Source organism: Rattus norvegicus, chromosome 10 (assembly GCF_036323735.1).
Source record: "Rattus norvegicus strain BN/NHsdMcwi chromosome 10, GRCr8, whole genome shotgun sequence".
Lineage (NCBI taxonomy): Eukaryota > Metazoa > Chordata > Mammalia > Rodentia > Muridae > Rattus > Rattus norvegicus.
In genome coordinates this window covers 88,370,520-88,392,403 of record NC_086028.1, presented here as the reverse complement: position 1 = coordinate 88,392,403, position 21,884 = coordinate 88,370,520, and the positions used below count along the sequence as shown (strand labels likewise).

The 21,884-nt window shown below is 47.5% G+C and overlaps 1 protein-coding gene across 3 annotated transcripts; it reads left to right on the top strand.

Moving 5' to 3' along the window:
- Positions 1–15: 15 nt before the first annotated feature.
- Positions 16–21,884, top strand: Kif18b (kinesin family member 18B). 3 transcript variants are annotated; one of them, XM_006247505.5, is made up of 16 exons: positions 16–2,571; positions 10,807–11,133; positions 11,750–11,907; positions 12,191–12,295; positions 12,511–12,621; positions 12,700–12,897; positions 12,984–13,160; positions 13,613–13,687; positions 13,822–13,919; positions 14,322–14,490; positions 14,989–15,104; positions 18,335–18,540; positions 18,802–19,327; positions 20,353–20,436; positions 20,869–20,954; positions 21,174–21,884. In XM_006247505.5, exons 2-16 carry the CDS (start codon positions 10,815–10,817, stop codon positions 21,224–21,226), a joined length of 2,481 nt encoding a protein of 826 aa, XP_006247567.1. In that variant the 5' UTR covers positions 16–2,571; positions 10,807–10,814; the 3' UTR covers positions 21,227–21,884.

The following is a 21,884-nucleotide window of genomic DNA, read 5'->3' as shown; positions in this document are numbered from 1 at the left end:
ATTCTGCTGCTTGCTGGGGCTGGAAAATTGCCCCCTTGCTCTGTTATATTATCACCAGCTTTCTGTTTTCAATGAGCTTATTCTCTACCTAGGCTTGATTGTTCTGGAACTTGCTCTGTAGACTGACTTTGAACTCAGAGATCTGCATACCTGTCCCCTAAGCACTGGAATTTAAGGTGTGGTCCACCATGCCTGGATTTACATGTTTGGACTGTTTGGAACTTGCTCTGTACCAGGGTGGCCTAGAACTCAGAAATCTGTTTGCCTTTGTCCCTCCTGGACTTGTACTACTGTGCCTGGAACTGAATTTAGCTGGGTAGAATTTTGCCCCAAGTTCACCACTCCCTTAATTCAATTTAATATCCTTGAACATAGGACTCAGCTCCATTTCACTTCCCGGTGCCCCTTTAATACCATTTATTTTATATTTTTCCTTTCTAAGCTGGGTATGCTTGTTCAAAACGTTCTTCATGAGACTTCTCTTCATGAGAAGGCGACAAAGTCTCTACTGGGTTTTTTGAGACTTCCTTTGTCAATGTAATTAATATGTCTCTTTACCTTAGCCTCACATAGACTCTTCAGACAAGGGGGAAAAGTAGCCACATTCTTCACCAAAATACCGCAAAAACAGTCTCTAGGCCACATACTGAAATTCTTCTAAATTGAACCCTCTTGGGCCAGTTCTGCAGGTTCAAATCATTCTCAGTAACAAAGTCTTGTATGTTCCTACTAGGATAGCCCATTAAGCCCAACTTTAAGTGTTCCACTGATGTCCAAATCCAAAGTCCCAAAACCACATTCTTACGAACAAAAGTATGGTCAGATCTATCACAATACTGCACCGCAGTCTCTGGTACCAACTGTACTGCTGTGAACAGACACCATGACCAAGGCAAGTCTTCTAAAAGGACATTTCATTGGGGCTGGCTTACAGGTTCAGAGGTTCAGTCCATTATCATCAAGGCGGGAACATGGCAGCATCCAGGCAGGCATGGTGCAGGAGGAGCTGAGCATTCTACATCTCCATCTGAAGGCTGCTAGGAGAATACTGACTCCCAGGCAGCTAGGATGAAGGTCTTAAAGTCCAGGCCTACAGTGACACACCTACTCCAAGGCCACACCTCCAAATAGTTTCACTCCCTGGGCCAACTATATTCTAACCACTACACCCAGTATGATGTTGCTGTAGCCTGTATCATCTTACATTATTGTTAGTTATTCTCTCCCCGCCCCCCTTTTCCAGGGACTCACCCTATAGTTCTAGCTGGCCTAGTATTTACTATGTACATGAAGCTGGCTTTGAACCTGTAACATTCTCCTCTCCTTCTGCATTAGCATGTATCACAATCCCCACCTACGATAAATATCTAATTTTTTTCTATAGACTGTGAGCTCTGTGTATCACATATCACTGTAACCTCTGAACCTGTCGTAACAATTGTTAAATGAATCTGAGAACACCTAGTGCCATTTCATTGAATGTCTACAGGATGTGTCATTCACATTATATCTTTTTTAAAATGTTTACTTATGGGTATTTAGCTGAGTGGCCTTGGGTTCGGTCCTCAGCCTGGGGTGGGGGGAGTGTTAGGGAGCCAAAAAAAAAAGGGGGGGGGGAACCAGACTTGGTACTTGTTCTCTTAATGACCTTGAAGGCCCTAAACCCAAACCATTATCTGGAACCTCTGCTGAAATACAAATCATGTAAGAGAGGAGGGCACGCTTAACCAGGAAGCTATCATTAAACAACTGTTTCCTTTTGGAGACAGAGAAGGCAAGAATATTCAGTGTTCCTGTTGCTTTGTACTAACCCCAACTTCATGTAATTTTGTTGTTTTGTCCTCACTAAACTAAGTGCGGTGAATAAAGAATTTGAGTCAAGTATTAAATGACTCTACTAGTTTGTTCACAGTTGTGGTGGAGGAAATTTTACCACCCTTACATGCCCCAGACCTGTTCACAGTGCCACCGTGAGATCAGTTTACTGAAAATAGAGATCAAGTAAAGGTCTCATGTAGCTCTGGCTGGCCAGGAACTTTCTACGTGGAGGCTGGCTGGCTTCGGACTCACATAGATTCGCCAACCTTTGCCTTCTGCGTGATGTGATTAAAGCATGAGCCACTCTGAAGAAGAGAGTGCCTATTTGGGCCACAAAAGCAGGTTTAAAATTCTGTCGAATGTGTGGTCGCTGTAACCGATGCTGAACTCAGCCCACAAACCATAGAGACTGGGCGGGGCGCTTCGTTTCACCACTATTTACTGGTTTCTGGCGGCAATTCTCAAGTCTAGTTTGATTTCGCCAAAGAAACCCCCAACAAGCAAGAGAACTAGTGCGCAAGCGCACCTCAGGCCAGCTTTGTTACTTAGGAAACAGCCAATCAGCGAGCTCGGCGGTGACCAATGGGAAGCGCGGATGGGTGGACCGGCTAGTTTGAACGCGCCGCGCCGGAAGAAGGTTGGTTCGGTGGGATCGAGTGTCGGGACGCACTCTCTTGAGTCTGAGGGCTCCCCTGTCGGAGGCGGAGGGACGCGTAAGCGACCCGCAACACCAGCGGCGGGAACCGACGAAAGGTAAGCTTTGATCCACGGTGGGGCGACCCCGCGGGCTCGGTGCGGAGCCGTCTTATGCGCCGGCCCGCCGCAATCGGCTGGAGCCTGAATCAGCACTTGTTTGGGCAGGTCAGGGACCAGTAGGAGGGCACTTCCTTTACACCGAGCATGTAGCCGATCTTGATCCCTGCGTCCCACGGTCCGGGGCCCACATTGGATCCTCTCATGTATACTAGGCCCTTTGAAAGGTGCACTCCACTCCGCAGCAGCTACCCCTCCTCGCGTGGGAGGTGGAATTGGGTCTTTCTACAGGTCAGACCTGGAGAGCTGGGACGCCCGCCCGGCTTGAGAGAATGGGAAAGCCAGGCTCCTCTCCACTCCTGTCAGAGCTGATTGCGCGGCTGTGTGTGTACGGAGGGAGGCATCTTGATTACTGGGGCTCTCAGAAACACTCGCGTGCTTGAAAGAAAATCAGGCCTCTGTTAGTACCAGGATGATCGATTCTTTAAGCTTTGGACATTTGAGCTTCTGTCGTGACACGTCCTAATTTGTGCCAAAGAACTTAAAATAATGGGTTGTGTTGGTTTCGTTGGTTCTGTGCATCATAGGGAAATGCTGTATCATATAACTTTTCTCGCTATGTCTAATATTTGTTGAGCACTTAAAAAACCCACTCGCACTCAAGCTTAATAAAAACCTGATGAGACAGATAATAAAAATATTACAATTTGCGCAATTGGGAAACGGAGGCAGAGTATAGTCAAGCTTGACCCGGGAGAACATATATAATTTTACTTTTGTGAATGAGCATTTCGTTGTTAATAGCATCCAGGGCAATGTCTCTATCCTATTTCTTCCCTGCCTATTTCATTATGGAACTACACCCCAAGCCAGTCAGGATTTTGAGACGTCTCAGTCTCCATTACTTTGTTTTTATGTTATCTATCTAGCTCCATTTGTACTTTTTTTTTTTCTTTGCAAGTTCTAAAGCTCAAACCCAAGACCCTGAACACTCTACCAAGGATACATTCCCAGCCCAATCCTTTTTTAAAAAAAGCATAAAAGTATCATATTATGAGAGACATTTGTAAAGCTTCTATCTAGTGACACATCCACTGTAATTATCATAATATTGTATAAACTATGTTCTCTATCCACAAGCACTTAAGTTGTAAATACAAGCCAGGCATGGTAAGACACTTCTATAATCCCAGCACCTGAGAGGCAGAGAAAGATCTCTGAGTTTAAAGCCAGTCAGAGTGAGACAGTTTCGAAATAACCCACCTCCCCACAAATACAAATGAAAAAATTAAATTCACATTTGGAAATTAAAAAAAATACACTGAATTCAGTTAAATAGAACTTCATAATTATAATTAAGACAGAGCTAGCATGGAGCTGGGCATGTGAGCTAGTGGCTAATGCTTCCCTGATGTGCACTGAGGACTGAGTTTAGTTCTTAGCACCCCCAACACAGCCCCCCCCCCAAAAGGGAAGCTCTAGAAATTTTAAGTTGATCTAAGGCCAACAAGGTGATTAAACTAACTTAAAATTTACCTTCACACAAATGAAAACAAACAAACAAAAAAATCCACTGAATTCATTTACAGGTCATTTAGAAAAACAAACCTTTTACTCCATCTTAAGAGTCTAGATTTTGGGGTTGGGGATTTAGCTCAGTGGGGTTGGGGATTTAGCTCAGTGGTAGAGCGCTTGCCTAGGAAGCGCAAGGCCCTGGGTTCGATCCCCAGCTCCGAAAAAAAAAAGAACCAAAAAAAAAAAAAAAAAAAAAAAGAGTCTAGATTTTACTTTGAATATGATTGAAATTACAAGTCTACCCTTTTCACAGGTGTACTTGTAAAAACTTCAAATAAAACCTCAGGAACCAGAATCTAGCATGTTCAAGGTCCTAAGTTCAATCCTCTGCACTGCCAATGTTCAGTCAGGGTAACCAGGGAATGGAGACAGATACCAGAAACCAACAAAGCATGAAATAACAGAGAGCCTCCCTGTGAACCAGTAAAGAGGCAAGACTGCTCACTGTTGTGCTGTCAGCCAATATTGTATTGGGATCCCTAGCCAGAATGATAAGACAAGAAAAAACAAATCACAGTTTATAAGACAGGGAATAAGCAAAGCAGGCATGGCGGTGGCGTGTGTGTACGGTCCCAGCACTTGGGAGGCAGAGCCACCAGGATCTCAAGGCCAACCTGAGCTGTATATCTAGAAAAGAAAATGGAAAATGGAAAGAAAGGAATGGACAGAACTGTTAGAGCCTAGCATTAGGACATCTGCAACACCCAGCCTGGATAGAAAAAGCATAGCCTGTGGATGATATTCTATTTCAAAAACAAGGAGGGACCAGTTATGGTAACACTCTTCTATGGACACCAAGGTGAGGGACACACAAAACCCAGAAGCTGGGCAAAAACCTACTAAATTGACCTACGGGCAGAACTAGTGTCAGGATGGAGTAGTGTCTCAGTGTGAGCTTAGCTTCTAGCCTTGCTTACCATCAGTTTGATGGGTTACCTTTGTTCCACAACCGTGCAACAATTCTTCCAGAATGGGATTGTTGGGAAAGCTAAAAGAAGCTGTTTGTAAAGCATTCAACATAGAGTGCTGACCATGTGGATGGATACACTCAGTGAAGCACTCTGTAAATGTTAGCTATGATATTTATTTTTAGGCTTTTGGGCTAAGTCTCTGTTCTTCTCTGGCCCATATTCATTCATAGGACAAGTATTAGTCAGCATCTGCTGCATGCTGGAAAAGGCCCCCAAATGCTAGGGGTGAGTGTGTAAGACAAGACACAAGTGTATGAGGGATGATTAAAATCAGTGAAGGGGCTTTAAGCTGCCCCTGTAGCGGTACTGTGGGAGAACTCCTTCCTTCCCCTCTGTCTCAGCTCTCACTGTCTGCAGGGGGATCCCCACAAGTCCTCAGCAATTCTCCTGCAGGGCCTTCAGAGGTTGATCTACCAGGGTGGGCAAAAGAAACCACCCCTAAAACATCTGGATCTTGGCTTCTTGGCCCTAGCTCACAGCCCAGTAGCCTCTGGGTTTTAACGAGCTGCCCAGGGTTAGAAATAGGACTTGAGTGTGGCTGCCTGCGAACCCTGAAGATCTTATTAAAGAATCATCTCCCTTGTACTTTGGGCTGAAATGCTCTTTCCAAGGGAGGATCAAAGCAAACTTGACAAACGCTCTCTCATTAATCTCCCCATCCCCCTGGGGTGGGAGCAGATTGGTAGCTGCTCTCACTGGCTCTCAAAGTGATATGACATTGATGGGCTTGTGTGGCTCAGGGAGAGACCTCCCCACTAGTCAGATGCAGAACACAGACCAGGATCCAGGCATTCCTGGGGCACCCATGCCGAGTTACCTTACATTCTGCACCTGATGCCCTCAGCACTGTCTTGGGAAGAAAGAGAACATCTCATTAGGCAAAAAGACTGGCCTCTCTGGCCCTCGGGAGGCGGGAGAGGAGAGCTGTAAAGGTTATGCGTACTCCTTGCCAGTGCCCTTTTTAATTTCCTGCTTAGAATGTTAGGCTGCTCTGTGGCTCCTCCACAGCCAGAACTCTCTCCTCAGCCTCAGGGACTGCTGGGGGAGCAGCCAGTGTAGACCTAAGCATGCTCTGCCTTTATGTTCCCACAGAGAAGCAGGTCTCCAGGGAGTGTGAAGAGAAAAGGGAACTCTTGAGTGTTGAAAATGAGGTAGAGTCAAAACATATAATCCAGTCCCATAAAAGGGATTATAATAGTCATTATTTAAACAAAGGGACTATTAAAGTCATGTGACCATCAGAGCATAATATATAATAATATCATTATCAGACAGAACAGAAGGCTCTGCGGTCAGACTGCCTGGGTTGGAACTGGCGCTCCATCACTCACTAGTATTGGAACCTTGGGCAAGTTGCTTAACCCTCTTTGTCTCAATTTTCTCACTGAAAAATGAGTGTGATAATACTAACCATCTTGTGGGGTTGCGGTGGAGATAAGGGGTGATAATGTGTGTGAGCTGCCTTGAACAGACCTTGATAGAATGAGCACCTCGCTAATGTGTTCATTATGACAATCTGATTGCTGGGATGAAAACTGAATTAGACACACATAAAAGGATTAGTGTTGGTTCGTATCTTTCCTTGTTTGGTGCTGGGAAGAAGTTAAGGAGTTCATGAAAGAACAAGAGTTTCAAATGGACTCACTTCTGCCTCGTTCCCTATGAATCCCCAAGAGGTTGGCCAGACTATTCAGCAGAAAGCTCACTTTCCTTTGCTTCATTATACTTCATTATGACTGATCAGCAGATATAACCTTTATTGGGAAAGCATTCATCTGTTTATATCCCTCAGGAACAGCTCCTATTCCTTCCCCCATGTTAATATGGCCCAAGAGCTGGCCTAAACTGACTCCTGCACACATTCCAAAAACTCTGCCCCTACATTTGGTAGCTTGCTCAAAGGAGAAATAGACAGACACAGAGATATGAAGGAATACCAAATGACTACAGGCTGGAAGCCCCTGGAATTATTACTAGATTAACACTGGGAAATCTGTTGTATTACCCTGTGTATCAACAGATTCAGGGAGAGACACAGTGTAACCATTTCACCAAGTACCCATTCCTACATCCCTACCGGGCAGTGGGAACTAGGCAACTAAATACAGACGAGCTGAAAATAGAAAGCAACTGTCGTCGTTTGCAAACTATATTATCATTTAATTGAAAGGCCTAAGAGAATCAATGGCAGTCTATTAGAACTAATAAGAACATTTGGCATTCTGGGCAGATCTGGTTATGCATCCAGATATTCAAAGCTTTCCTGTCTATATTCTGTCAAGATATGGTTTTGAAAATGCAATTTTAAAAGGTGTCTATTCACAGTATAACAGGGACTGTGTAATAACTAGTAATAAACCTAATCAAGAATGTGCGATACTCATGAGAGGGAAATTATGAAATTTTACTGAAGATTATAAAGTTGTAAATGCGTGGAAAGAGACAGCAGGTCCTAGGTGGGAAGCTTCTGTATCATAAAGACACGAAATCTTCTCATATTAACCTATAAATTAAAAATAATCCAAATTAAAATCTTAGTAGGATTTTCTTCATGGAGCATTACCAGAGAATTCTAAACTCATATACAAGGCAAGATGTCCGAGAATAACCAAGAGAAAGCACAAGGAGACACGTTACAGAGGACCGACGACAGGGGTGTGTGCGCCAGGAAAGCAGCAATTGCGGACCGAAGCCCACAAATAAACTCATGACTCTAAAAAATTTTTTTTCCATTTGAAATAGGTGGGAAAGAAGTTGTCTTCAATAAATGGTCTTGAGATAATTGCTTGCTGGTTGGAAAGAACAAATTTAAAAACTTCACTGTTGGGCTGGAGAGATGGCTCAGTGGTTAAGAGCACTGACTGTTCTTCCAGAGGTCCTGAGTTCAAATCCCAGCAACCACATGGTGGCTCACAACCATCTGTAATGAGATCTGATGCCCTCTTCTGGTCTGTCTGAAGACAGCTACAGTGTACTTATATATAATAAATAAATAAATCTTTAAAAACTTCACTGTTCACAATTTGATCTCCATAAAGAACAGATCTAACCTGCCTCTGCCTCCCCAGTCCAGCACCGCCCCCCCCCCAAAAAAAACCAATCATCTTAACCATAGAAGTCATAAAAATACTTGGTCATGGTGGTACACACCTGTAATTCCTGCATGTGGGAAGTAAAGGCTGAAGATCAGGGTTCGGGACCATCCTGAGCATACTGAGTTCAGGGCCAGCATGTGTGACAGGATATTCTCAAAAAAACCCAAAAAGCCATAAAAGGAAAGAATAGACATAGAACAGACATATTTGACCATTGAAATGTAAGCCAGAGTGGCAGGTCATTCCTGTAATCAATCCCAGCACTTGGGAAGTAGGCAGGCAGGAAGATCAAGAGTTCAAGGCTAGCCTTAGCTGTATAGTTTAAAAACAAAAAAAAAAAAAAAAAAAAAAAACCTATCTCAAAAAATATATCATAGAGCGCTTACCTAGGAAGCGCAAGGCCCTGGGTCCGGTCCCCAGCTCCGAAAAAAAAAAAGAACCAAAAAAAAAAATATATATATATATATCATAAAATAAAAATCACTACATAAAGGGAAAAAAGCCACCTGAAAATTGCAAACTACAATCCTCTGTCCTTACTGTGTCTAGTGGCATGCAGTTGGGAGCTAGAGGCAAGAGGAGCAGTAGTAGTTCAAGATCACTGCTACTTAGTAAGTTTGTAGCTAGCCTGAGCTACTTGAGACCCTGTCTCAAACAAAAGAAAAACAAAAATGTTGCAAGTTTTACTAAATTAAGGCAGGTTTTACCCCCATGGTTACTTTCATACCAGTAATAGCCAGTAATGTGCCCCAGGAAGAGAAGACACATAAGCATTATCAGAAGGTGCTGAAAGCTCTATAGTTTTCTAATAACAACTGTATTTGAAATAATAGATGGGCTGGAGAGATGGCCTAGTAATGAATGGCTTAGTAATATAGTAACAGTAATTCTGGGGCTAAGGGATGGATCAGCAATTGAAAACATTTACTGTTTTCTCAGGGGACCAGAATTTGATACCCAACGCCAACCTAGGGGGACTTGCACCTATCATCTGATGCCCTCTTCTGGCCTCACATACAATATCCACATGCGTACATACACATAATATTTGAGAGTGTAATTACATAATACCAGGAATATAAAATGAGGACTATAACCACACTTTTGCCTGAAATGCTTGTTTAGGAGATTTTGATTTTTTTGAGACTAGGTCTAGCTAGGTAGCCTTGGCTACACTGGAACTCATACAAATCTTCCTCTGCCTTCCAAGTGCTAGGATTAAAGCTGTCACCATCCCACCCAGCCTAAAAGAGTCAATATGTATGTAAATTTGGTGTAATTTCAGCTGTAGTAATATCAGGATTATTTTTGAGGGGAAAAGGACAGTTTTTTCTTATGTATTTAGATATGTATTTAGCGGCCCAGGGGGAATCAAACCCAAGGCCTCAATTATGCTAGTATAAGTGTTCCATTAAGCTACTCTCCAACTTCCAATTTATTCTCTCTCTTTTTTTAAAAAAAGATTTATTTATTTATTATATATAAGTACACTATAGCTGTCTTCAGACACACCAGAAGAGGGGATCGGATCTCATTACAGATGGTTGTGAGCCACCATGTGGTTGCTGGGAATTGAACTCAGGACCTCTGGAAGAGCAGTCAGGGCTCTTAACCACTGAGCCATCTCTCCAGCCCAATGTTTACCTTTTTTTTTAAAGATTTATTTTTTTATTTTATGGATATGAGATATGAGTACACAGTTGCTGTCCTCAGACACTCCCAAAGAGGGCATCGGGTCCCATTACAGATGGTTGTGAGCCATCGTGTGGTTGCTGGGAATTGAACTCAGGACCTGTAGGAAAAGCAGTCAGTGCTCTTAACCACTGAGCCATCTCTCCAGCCCTTATTTCTCTTTTATTTCCCTCTTGGTACTACCATAGAAGCCAGAGCTTCATACAAACTTGGCTTCAACATTGTTACTTACCTGGGCCAGGACCCAACCCTGTAGCCCAGGCAGGTCCTGAACTCATGGCCTTCCTGCTCATCCTTTTCTGTATCTGGGATTATATTTTTTCATACCCAGGGTGTTGCCAATAGCATTTCTTAAAAAAATCAAACAGCACAGCAATTGCCTGGGAATAACTAACAAAGTTATGAAAAAAATCCAGTGAAGGAGTCTTGCTACTAGATCTAAAGTGTGTTTTAACAATAGGAAAAGTATGGTAGGAGTGTGAGTATAGGCACATTGTTTATTACAGTTTATTCCTCATAAGCGGCCCATGCCACACAGCATGTGTTGGGTCAGACAAAAACTTGCAGGAGTCCTGGGGATTGAACTTATGCCATTAGGCTTGGCAGCAAGCACCTTTACCTGCTGAGCCATCTCACTGGCCCTATAACCAAATGGCTTAGTGGAAAATATAGGAAGTCCAGTAAAAGACCTTTGGAAACAAAGCCATTCGAATTTGACAGAAATGTTATTTCAAGTATGTAGTATGTATTAAGATATGTATTAATAATTGATTCTGCTACTGATGTCTTGTTTTCTGGAGGACAAAGTAGAGTGGACATCGGCTCCTAGGAAAGTGGGGGGGAAGGCCCTTCAATACTGAAGCATACTCTTGAGTTGGTGTGGTCTTCTCGTCTCTGCACAGGTGTTGCCATGGTGATGGCTGTGGAAGACAGCGTGGTTCGGGTGGTCGTGCGGGTGAGGCCTCCCACCCCTAAGGAACTAGAGAGTCAGCGTCGGCCTGTGATTCAGGTGGTAGATGAGCGGATGCTGGTGTTTGACCCCGAGGAGTGTGATGGGGGATTTCCTGGCCTAAAATGGAGTGGCTCCCTCAGTGGCCCCAAGAAGAAGGGCAAAGACCTGACATTTGTCTTTGACCGGGTCTTCAGTGAGGTGGCCACTCAACAGGATGTGTTCCAGCACACTACACACAACATCCTTGACAGCTTTCTCCAGGGTTACAACTGCTCAGGTGAGAACTGCCTGCTGGGTAGTTTCTGGCATGCCTCTCAGTTTCTTTCCGAGAAAAGGGTTCCATTTATCTTCTGATCTCTCTACTTTTGGGGGTGGGCTCCATTCATTCACTTGACCACACAAGGCATTCCACTGGGTCCTTAGTCTACAGTAGCCAGTTAGTTAGTGGAACTCTTGATGCTTACAACACTCTAGAGAGAAGAAACACTGATCATAAAATCGCGTGCGTGCTTGCGTGCGTGCGTGCGTGCGTGCGTGCGTGCGTGCGTGCGTGCGTGCGTGTGTGCGTGTGTGTGTGTGTGTGTGTGTGTGTGTGTGTGTGTATGGGTGTGTGAGTGTGTTGTGCAAGAACTGTGGACCTCCATCAGAAGACAGCCACAGCATAGAGAAGGAAGTGATAGTTCTCAACTCCAGTGTAGATACTGCTGACCACCAATCCATAGGCTAAACTTGAGCGCTGAGGGGTACAAAGGCCGAAACCTTGAGACTGTGGTCATAGGCAGCAGGGGAAAGGGACTTGGGAAGGTCGAGCTTGGTGGAAATGTGCTGGGACAGCGCTAGTCAGGGAAGATTGGGCCCTGCTGCCACCCTGTTCTGCGTTCTGTCCTCTATAGTGTTTGCCTATGGAGCCACTGGGGCTGGGAAGACACACACCATGCTGGGAAGGGAGGGAGACCCTGGCATCATGTACCTGACCACCATGGAACTGTACCGGCGTCTTGAAGCCTGCCAGGAAGAAAAGCAGTTCGAGGTGCTCATCAGTTACCTGGAGGTAAGGCTGCTTCGTTCTCAGAATACCTGACGGGGGCAGGGGGGGTGGGGCAGAGGCTTCTGGGAACACAGGTGTAGCCCAGTGAGAGACCATGTGAAAAAGAAACCTGTCCTTCCTGCTTTTGTCATCTGACGTTGCCTGCACAGTACCACTCCAGGGTTGATGGCTCAACGTCAGTTCTACTGAGTCTGGCCCTCCTCACCCCAGTGTGCCTGCTCTCTGTGTTGCTATCCCAGGGAGGATGATCTTCCTCAGGTCTCTTCCTCTTGTCCTTTTTCCTAAGGTGTATAACGAGCAGATCTATGACCTCCTGGAGCCCAAAGGACCCCTCACCATCCGAGAGGACCCTGATAAGGGCGTTGTGGTACCGGGACTTTCTTTCCACCAGGTATTCACTGGGCCCCAGGTGTAGCCATCCACTCCATTGGTCCTCTGGGGTTCTCTCAAATGTAGCTTGGGAATCTCCTGGATACTGTGGAGGTGATTGGGGGTGGGGGTGGCAGTAATGGTGGTAGAGTGTGACAGGCTCTGAAGAGCAGCCTTCCTGCCAGGAGAAAAGCCCTGGTGGTAAGACATAACCCTCCCTGGGTATCTTTTCTGTAGCCAGCCTCAGCCCAACAGCTACTCGAGATGCTGACCAGAGGCAACTGCAGCCGCACACAGCACCCCACAGATGCCAACGCCACATCTTCCCGGTCTCACGCCATTTTCCAGGTGAGCAGCATCATGTGCTCAGCCTAAAGCTCAGGGCTCGGATGTCTACACCCCTCACTCCCACCCTCTGCTCCCCAGATCTTTGTGAAGCAGCAGGACCGGGTTCCAGGACTGACCCAGGCCCTTCGAGTAGCCAAGATGAGCTTGATTGACCTGGCTGGCTCAGAGCGGGCATCTAGCACCCATGCCAAAGGAGAGCGTCTGCGGGAGGGTGCCAACATCAACCGCTCTCTGTTAGCACTCATTAATGTCCTCAATGCCCTGGCTGATGCAAAGGTACTACAGAGCCTGCCCAGCACCCCAAGTGGTCCTTCCCTCCAGGACAGGGCAGTCTAACCCAGCTATGCACTTACTGCCACCAGGGCCGCAAGTCTCATGTACCCTACCGAGACAGCAAACTGACCCGTCTGCTCAAGGACTCCATTGGGGGCAACTGCCGCACTGTGATGATTGCAGCGGTCAGCCCTTCCAGCCTGACCTATGAGGATACTTACAACACCCTCAAATACGCTGACCGGGCCAAGGAGATCAGACTCACGGTGAGTGCCAGTGGGGAGGCAGCCCCCGACCTCACAGGAGGTGGGGAAAGTGCCCTGTACTCAGAATGTCTTTGTCAGTGTTAGTCTGTCCTGAGGAACACTGCAGCTAGACTGAGGTAGGATGGCCCACACTTGGTACAGGCAACAAGGCCCTATGTTCAAAAAGTGGCATAAGTGCCCATATACACTGACTCCTCCAAAGGCAGAGGGATTCGGGTCTCCCCTGCCTGTCTCTGCAGTGAACTCCACTTACCTGGAGCTGCTCCAGAGCAGCCCTCTGCCTGGCTAGAGTGTTAGGGTCAGAGAGAGGGCTCAGACCGCCCACAGTCCTCTGGTATGTTCCCCGGGTGATCACATCGCTGACTTGGTTGGGGGAGTGGGCTTCCCCATCCCCATCATGGGGATGGCCATTATTTGTTTGAATAAACAAATCTCCTCTGTCCCCATCTCAGCTGAAGAGCAACGTGATCAGCCTGGACCATCACATCAGTCAGTATGCCACCATCTGCCAGCAGCTCCAGGCTGAGGTGAGGCATGCTCTGGGAACCAGACCTGGGGCAGGGAGCAAGACACAGAAGTTTGGAGTCCTACTGGGGTTCTGTACCCACCCCTGGCCTCTGTGGTCACCTGGGGTTCTGTAGACTGGGTACTGTTGTTTTAGGTGGCTGCTCTGAGAGAGAAGCTCCAGACATATGAGGCTGGAGCCCAGGCCCTGCAACAGCGTTCTCCACAGCCCCCCAAGTTGAGCATACCGCAAAAGTGAGTTTGGCTGTCCCTTCCTGCCCCACCCTTCAAGTCACCTACAGAAGGAATGAGCCCTATTCTTTTTTTGCCACTTGGTGAGCTAGGAATATTTGCCTATGGTTTCAAGACCTAAAACAAAGGGTTCCTCACCAGGACCCAGCAACTAAAAGTTACCTAGATGGGCAACTACCATCCCAGCCCAAGTAGACGAATGAACGTCTCCTCATCAGGAGAAGGTCGGCAAAGGGGTTGGGTCTCATTATCTTAAACCACTAAGTCCGTCAGCTCCCACTCCCGGTGCCTACACATTTGTCACTCGCGTGTGGCAAATGGGCTCTGCCACCCAGATACCAAAAAAATCTGCCTCTCCTTGTTCACCACCCCCCTTAAACCTCTCAAAATTCATTTCTTCCTTAGCCTTTCTAGCTCCCCGTTACAGCCTGGGCACTCCAGCCAGTCCTGCGCCCCAGAGTTCCATGCAAAGTATGACGCTCCTCAAGAGGAGAGCCTGGGAACAGACTCTCAGGGACAGGGAACTGTGGAAGAAAATGCCCCAGAGCAGGAGCAGCCTCCCCAGGACAAACAGGTAGGACTCACTCGGGGTGGGGAGTGGGAAACCTGGGCCTTAAAAAGACTTGGGGGTTGGGGATTTAGCTCAGTGGTAGAGCGCTTGCCTAGCAAGCGCAAGGCCCTGGGTTCGGTCCCCAGCTCTGAAAAAAAGAAAAAAAAAAAAAAAAAGACTTGGGCTGATGGGACATCAAGGAGGCAATTCCTCCATGCATGCCTTGAGTCTGTCAGATTCTTAGGTGCCTGAAAGTGGCTGGGAGAAAGGAGGGAAGGGTTTTTGAACGTTTGTTTGATTGTTTATTTGTGCGTGTCAGTGCCGTAGTGCATATTTATAACTCAGGATAATTTGTGAGAGCTGGGCCTTTCCTTCTGCCATGTGGGTCCCAGGGATTGAAACCAGGTCTTTGGGCTTAGTAGCAAGCTCTTGGTCTTCTGAGTCATGTCAGCATCCTAGGGGAAGGATTTTAGGAGATCATCCTAGCTACTCCATTACTGCCTCTTCCTCCTCCTCCTTTAGTTTCCAACCCAGATGCCAGAGCCGAACCTGCCAGGGTCTCCTTGTCCAACTGTGCAGGCAAAGCAAGGCATGAACCAACACTCACTACAGAGACTGGATGCAGAGCACTCTAAACAGTAAGTGTCTTTGTCCAGGTCAGCCTCCTGGGGTGACAGCTGATGCTTAGACTGTCATGAAAGTTCTGGTGCTTAGCTGACAGTCAAGTCTTCTTTTCTTTTCTCTTCTTTTCTTTTCTCCTCTCCTCTCCTCTCCTCTCCTCTCCTCTCCTCTCCTCTCCTCTCCTCTCCTCTCCTCTTCTTTTCTTTTCTTCTGATTTTTGGAGACAGGGTTTCTCTGTGTAGCCCTGGCTGTCCTGGAACTTGCTCTGTAGACCAGGCTGCTCTCAAACTCAGAGATTCTCCTGCCTCTGTCTCTGGAGTGCTGGGATTAAAAGCGTGCACCACTGCCTGCTTTAACTCCTTTTGTCACCTTTACCCCATGCTGTTTTCTAGCAATCAGACAGCAAGAAAAGCAAACAGTACCACCCCCACCTCCATCCCCACCTTACCCCACAAACCTTACCAACCCCCAGACAGACAGCAAGCACTAAGCTAGAAGGCAGGCTGCTGGGGCTGGCAGCTGGCTTCCCAGTCTCTGCCCTCAGCCAGGAGGAGCCTGGCCCTACATGGAAGAGGGGTAACCGTGAGTCGGCTTTTCCTGTGCATCCGTAACAACAGATTGTAGCTACTTTTTCCCAGGAGTAAATAAAAGCCTCCACCCCAAGCCAAAGAAGGAAAGATTTGGACCATTTCTTCTGGGTCACACAGAAGGTTTTCTCTAGTTTTCCCATGGCCTCAGTGCACAAATCCCTGGCCACTTAGCATTGCTGCTGCCAGCCCCACTCTCCCCTCCCCAACATGGTTCACACTAGGCAGTGTATTTAAAGCTTCTGGACAGAAGGGCCTGCTTAATTTTATTTCTTGTCGGGGAGTGTCTGTTCCCGACTCAGCAAAAATGCTGCGGCCTGAATAATCAAAGGCTCATTATCTGTCTCGTGCTGCCAGCTCCCCGGACCCTGAGGAACCAGGGATACATGGGTGGGATGTCCCGTTGGCCTCCCAACCACTGGCTCCCATGGATGACTCTGTGTCCCCCATTATAAAGAGAGAGGCTACTCAGTCACCATTCTGGCTTTGCCTGTGGCTTTGTGGCCTCTGACAAGTTACTTCCTTCTAGGCTGTGATTTGAAAATCACAACTCTTATGCCCTCTAAGTTCTTAGAGATGGAATACTAATAAAATATGACACAGGGTCTCAAGAATCAGTTGTTGCAGGCTGTCTTGGTGCCCTTTGCATCTGGAAAAGCTCTGACCAGATAAAGTAAATTTCTCTTTGACTTGATTAGAACTTGGACCACCAGGGCATTGAATAGATTTGAGAATTTTTTCCAATTCAGTGGTTTTTCAAGACTTATTTTAGTTGTAAAATCTTTCTTTTTTTTTTTTTTTTTTTGTCTTGTTTGTTTGTTTGGTCTGGTTTTGTTGTTTTGAGACAACAGTATCTCTACACAGCCCTGTCTGTCCTGGAACTCACTATGTAGACTCCGCTGACCTCAACGCACAGGTCCACCTGCCTCTGTCTCCCATGCTGGGATTAAAGGTGTCACAAGAAATCTTATGCTGAGGTCTAATACACAGACAGACAAAACAGTTGTTCTATCTTATGTGTGCTGGAAACCTGATTTGAAAGCTCATGTCCACAAAGGGAGCTGTACCCTTTATCCAGGGCACAGTGAAGACAGTCAGACCCCAGTCATCTGATATCTAGGCTGGTGTATTTCTCCCGATGCCCACTCTTTCTAAAGAGCTCAAATCTTCCTCATAAACAGTGGCTCAAAAAGAGACAGAGTTTTTGCTGTGTCCTCCTTAATTAATGTCCTGCCTGCTTTCACAAAGGCCTTGAGGCTGCTTTTCCAAATGAGTTTGTGTTTCTTGAGCACACACTGACCGAGGGCAGTGCAGGGTCCAGAGAATCCAGACAGGTGGTTACCTGAGGATAAGTCATTTGCCGTGAATAATCCTTACCAAGGTAATTGTGTTTATTCTTTTATCACAGGCATGCCTTAGAGGGAGGAAATTTTCTTTATGAGAATCTAAATTTACAGTATCGATAATCACATACCCGTGGTGCATGTGAAATGTGTGTTGGTTTTCACACTCTTTTTCAGGATCCCTGCCATTTGCTGGAAAACACATCTCCAAGTGCATTTTTAAGGGTCTTCTCAAAGCCACAGTCAACATAGCCTATCTTACTTAACCTCCCCATATTCCAACAAAGTAGAAATAATTTTACAGGAATGATAGTTTAGTGCGATGGGCATTCTTTAAATATCCTGCAGGTATAGTAAGTCACCTCGGCCAGATATGATGGCACACACCTTTAGTCCTAGAACTCAGAAGGCTAGACAGGCAATCTCTGAGTTCTAGACCAACCAGAGTTATGTGGGGAACCCCTGTCTCAACCAACAATAAAGCCAGATGTGGTGCACACCTGTAATCCCAGCACTCAGGAAACAGAAGCAGGTGGATCTCTGAGTTCAAGACCAGCCTGGTCTATGGAGTGTGTTCCAGGACAGCCAGAGCTACACAGAGAAACCCTGTCTTAAAGAACCAATGAATTAATATAAACACTTAGTTACTATTTCCAGCAGCCCTCTGAGGTGACTGTGCTTGTTAGCACCTGTTTTAAAGTTTAGCAGACTGAGTTAGCCAGTGAGTCAAGATCTTGCCGCTCAGACACGTTAAGCTGGGATTTGAGCAGGCCTGACTGGATCTGGGTTCTTAAATGTTATCTTACCTCAGGGTAAATGAACTTCAGTCACAGCACTGAGCTAGGACTGAGGCGCACATCTGTGACTCTAGCATTAGGAGGTAGAGACCAGAGGGTAGATCTGGAGTTCAATGACATCCTGAGCTGTATAGCATGTTCAAGGCCAGTCTAGGTCACGTGAGACCTAAAGACTACAGCATTATAAAGTGGCAGAGCTGAGGAGGAATTCAGACCTCCCAAGACCAAGGTCACTTGGCACCCTTTCCCTATTTCCCAGGTTACTGTCTTTGTTGTGGGGCATGCACAATAGGTGTAGGGGTGTTGGCCTTCATTAAGGCTATGCCAGAGCAGGACCCATGCATAGCCAGGAGGAGGGGGAAGCAAGTGATCTAGTCTGGGGCAAGGCAGGAGGGAGCTAGCGGAAGAACCCCAGTGCCCTCAGTCACATCTAGAGTGATGGGACAGTGTACAACACAGACTGTCTGGTTACCCTTGGTCTAAGTGAGTTAACGTGTAAACTCTCTATCCTCTGTTCCAGGTTGGCCCTCCGGGTGCTACGCCTAGCCCAGCGACAGTACTCCCTGCTGCAGGCGGCCAATCTCCTGACTCCTGACATGATCTCAGAGTTTGAGACCCTGCAGCAGCTGGTGCTTGAGGAGAGCATGGAGCACGGGGCTGAGAGCCCCAGGTCTCCTGGTCTGGCCAGGGGGATCCCGCTAGCTCAGGAGCTGTGTTCAGAGTCTAGTGAGTGTCCCCTGTCACTCAGCCTCAGACCTGCCTGTAGTCAGGGTATGGACTGGGACCTCACATGCTGGCTTATGCTGTGGTGGGAGGCAGGAGCCTAACTAAGGTCATGATTTTCTATGCACAAACAGGCCCAAGAGAACCAAGGTGTTAAGGGCTCTTTGTGCCTCTGCTGTCTGCTCCTGTATTCTCTGCTATATCCCCCTCTTTCTCTCTGGCCAGCCCCAGTCTCATCCCAGCATTTTCCTTTTCTCTGTTCAGAGTCTTCACGGTACTGTGGTCCAGTGACCCGGACCATGGCAAAGCAACTGAGTGGCCTCACACACACTCTGGGGATCCCACTGGCACCTGACTGCACCTCAGATAAGACGTCCCAAAAGCCTACCAAGGAGAAGAAAAGGAAACTGAACCTCGAAGAGCCAGGCAGCCTACCAGCCCCCAGTGTGGAGATGAAGCGCCAACGCCAGTCCTTCCTCCCCTGCCTAAGGAGGGGCTCCCTGCCTAAGATCCAGCCATCCTCTGAGCCCAGAACTCCCAAAGGAGAGAGGGCCTCTTCTCCCTCCCCCTCCTCCCGAGTCTGCCCAGCCACAGTCATTAAAAGCCGGGTACCCCTGGGCCCTTCTGCCTTACAGAACTGTTCCACTCCTCTGACCCTACCCACTCGTGACCTCAATACCACCTTTAATGTCTCTGAGGAATCCCCCTCCAAACCCAGCTTCCCCGAACCTATTGACTGGGAGAAAGTTTCCCCGGAGCTGAACGGCACAGACCAGCCGTTCCTCCCCAGGTGAGTCTCCAGGCAGCTCCCACATCTGCTGGAGGTGGAAGGTAGCCTGATTCTTGGAGCAGAGACATTTGCCATCTGTCTCCTCTTGGGTCACTCGTCAGCCTTGGACCCAGACCCAGGAAGGAGAGTATGCACTTGTAAGGCAGCATGTGCCTGTGCCTTATCCCTCCAACTCTGAGCTGGTTTGTGGTATGCTTGTGAGCGGCTAATGGGGCCTCCACTTAGGAAGGTCATCAGGGAACCCAGAATTGAGAGCCCAGCCTCTATTCTTATGCTCTGTTTTGGTTCCATGACCTATTCTGAGTTTGTATTCCATAGACAAATACCTATTTTGTCTACTTGTACTCCAGATTTTTCTCTATCCCAGCCTCTAGAGTAGGAAATAGCATAGCGGCACACACCTTTGATCCCAGCACTAGGGAGGCAAAAGCAGGCAGATCTCTGTGAGTTCCAGGCCAGCCTGGTCTACATAATGAGTTCCAGGACAGCCAGAGCTACAGAGCAAGACCCTGTCTCAAAAAGCCCAAAGTGGACAGGCAGGACACCAGGGAAGGAAAACTTTATTTAGTATTTTCTAGTGCAAAGACAGCTGTTAGCTCTGCCCTCTTAACTACACGATGGAGAAGGGAACAGCTGTCTGTTCAGGACTAACAAGTGGCAGGGTGACCTGGACGTGTAAGGCAGAGGCCATCGGGTTGTCTCCCCACAGCCCCATACCTTCCATGCCCCTGAGTCGGCTCTCAGTAACAAGCTCAGAGCCGGGCAGGTGGAAGGGTGAAATTGCTTGAACTGCAGCTCCCGGGATGCACAAGGAACTGACATCTGGATGTTCTCCCAGAACAGGGCTGTCACTCACCTGTCAGCCTGGGCTAAGAGAGGCAGGGAGAGAGCCCACCTCTTAGCAGAAAGAAGCCTCAGGTCATTTGGTTCAGCCTTCCTGTCTGCAAGCTCAAGGCAGCTGGAGAGAGGAGACTGGTGGGTGGCATTTCTGGTTCCCTCCTGACCTGTCTCTCCCGCCACTACAGTGCACCTGTCTTCATATTCACCACGAAAGGCCGCAAGCCTTCTCTTCCTACAACCACTGCCAGCAAGAAGAGGCGCACTGTGAGGTGAGTTGGCAGTGGGAAGAAAGCTCTAGAGCAGGGGGCACCAACTGAGTACAGGTCCCCACCGGTTTTCACCTTAGAGAAAGCAGCCAAGAAATTGCAAACAGGGCCAGCATTTAGTTCTCCGGCTAGAATTTCTCTGGTCTTTATCACAGGATTTTCCCAGAGATGATGTGGGCCTTAGCCCCCTATCCACGAGAGAGTCATTGTTTGTTGGTTAACCATTGATTGGAAAATTTCCTTTGACTCCGCTTCCTTGAGTGCCCCTCATTCCAAAAATCTCGCCCTCCTTGTGCCTCCCATTATCTCGTGGTCTTGAAACCTGTTTAGCTTCTGCCCTCAAGGTTTAGTGCCTAGCTAACCCCTTCAACACACACCTGAGTCCAGAGCATGCCTGTGACCTTCTCACCTGGCTCCCCACCGTCCCTCCTTCAGGCCCTCAGTCTCCCGAGGCCGCAGCTGCATTGCCCGCCTCCCCAGTAGCACCTTGAAGAAGCCAGACCGACCCTTCACAGTCCCAGGTAACTGGAACTGGGGACGGGCATCGTTGGACAGAGGTGGCAGATGAAAATGGGGTGGAGGGCAGGATACATGGGGACCCGGGTGGAAGTGGGGCCTGGAATACTTTCAAGCATTTCAGGGATCCTCATGAGGGAGAAGGGGGACAGGATGAGAGGCAGAGCTGTGGGACAGAGCCTCACTTTGTCTTTCTGGACCCTCTCTGTCTAACTTGTCCGCAGATCCACCCTTGAGCCTCCACTGCCTTGATGACCATCAAGTCATAAGGGACTGATTGGGGTGACAAGGTGCTGTTAACTGAGCGTCCTGACCACGAGGGACTCTTGGCATCCACTCTTGTTCTCATCTGCCAACAGCCTTTTCTTGTCCTTGGAGCTGCCAATGGCAAGAGTCCCTGGCCTGCCTTCCTCACCTGGGAGCAATCAATTACCACCACCATGCCTTAACTCTGTTACCGCCCTCCCCAGCTACTCATCTACGTGCCTTCTTTATTAGTCTGTCACACTTGACTTCTTGGTATATACGTATCCTCTGTGAGTGTTAAGCCTGTGGCTATACTAAGGATCCTGTCAGGCTTGCTCATCCCCAAAGCCTCCATGCAAGCAGGGAACTCCTGGGCTCTGGTCTTCACCTCTCAGCTTCATGTCTGACAACAGGGCTCTGCATAGTGAAGGTGGGTGAGGGCAAGAGGACTTGTCGGCTTAGCTCTCCTGGTGCTAACACAGCATACATCCAGAACGTAAGGAGAGAGCCTTGGGTATAAACGCTAGCTGGCTGTGTTGGTATTTAGGTGTCCTTCTTATCTTTGGCTTCTCCATATTCACATGTATTTATGTGTACACATAGGTGTATGCCTATAGATGTATAGAGTTTTTTGTTGTAATAATTAATAAACATCTCCATCTCTGGTGTCTTCTTCTACACTCTGAAAA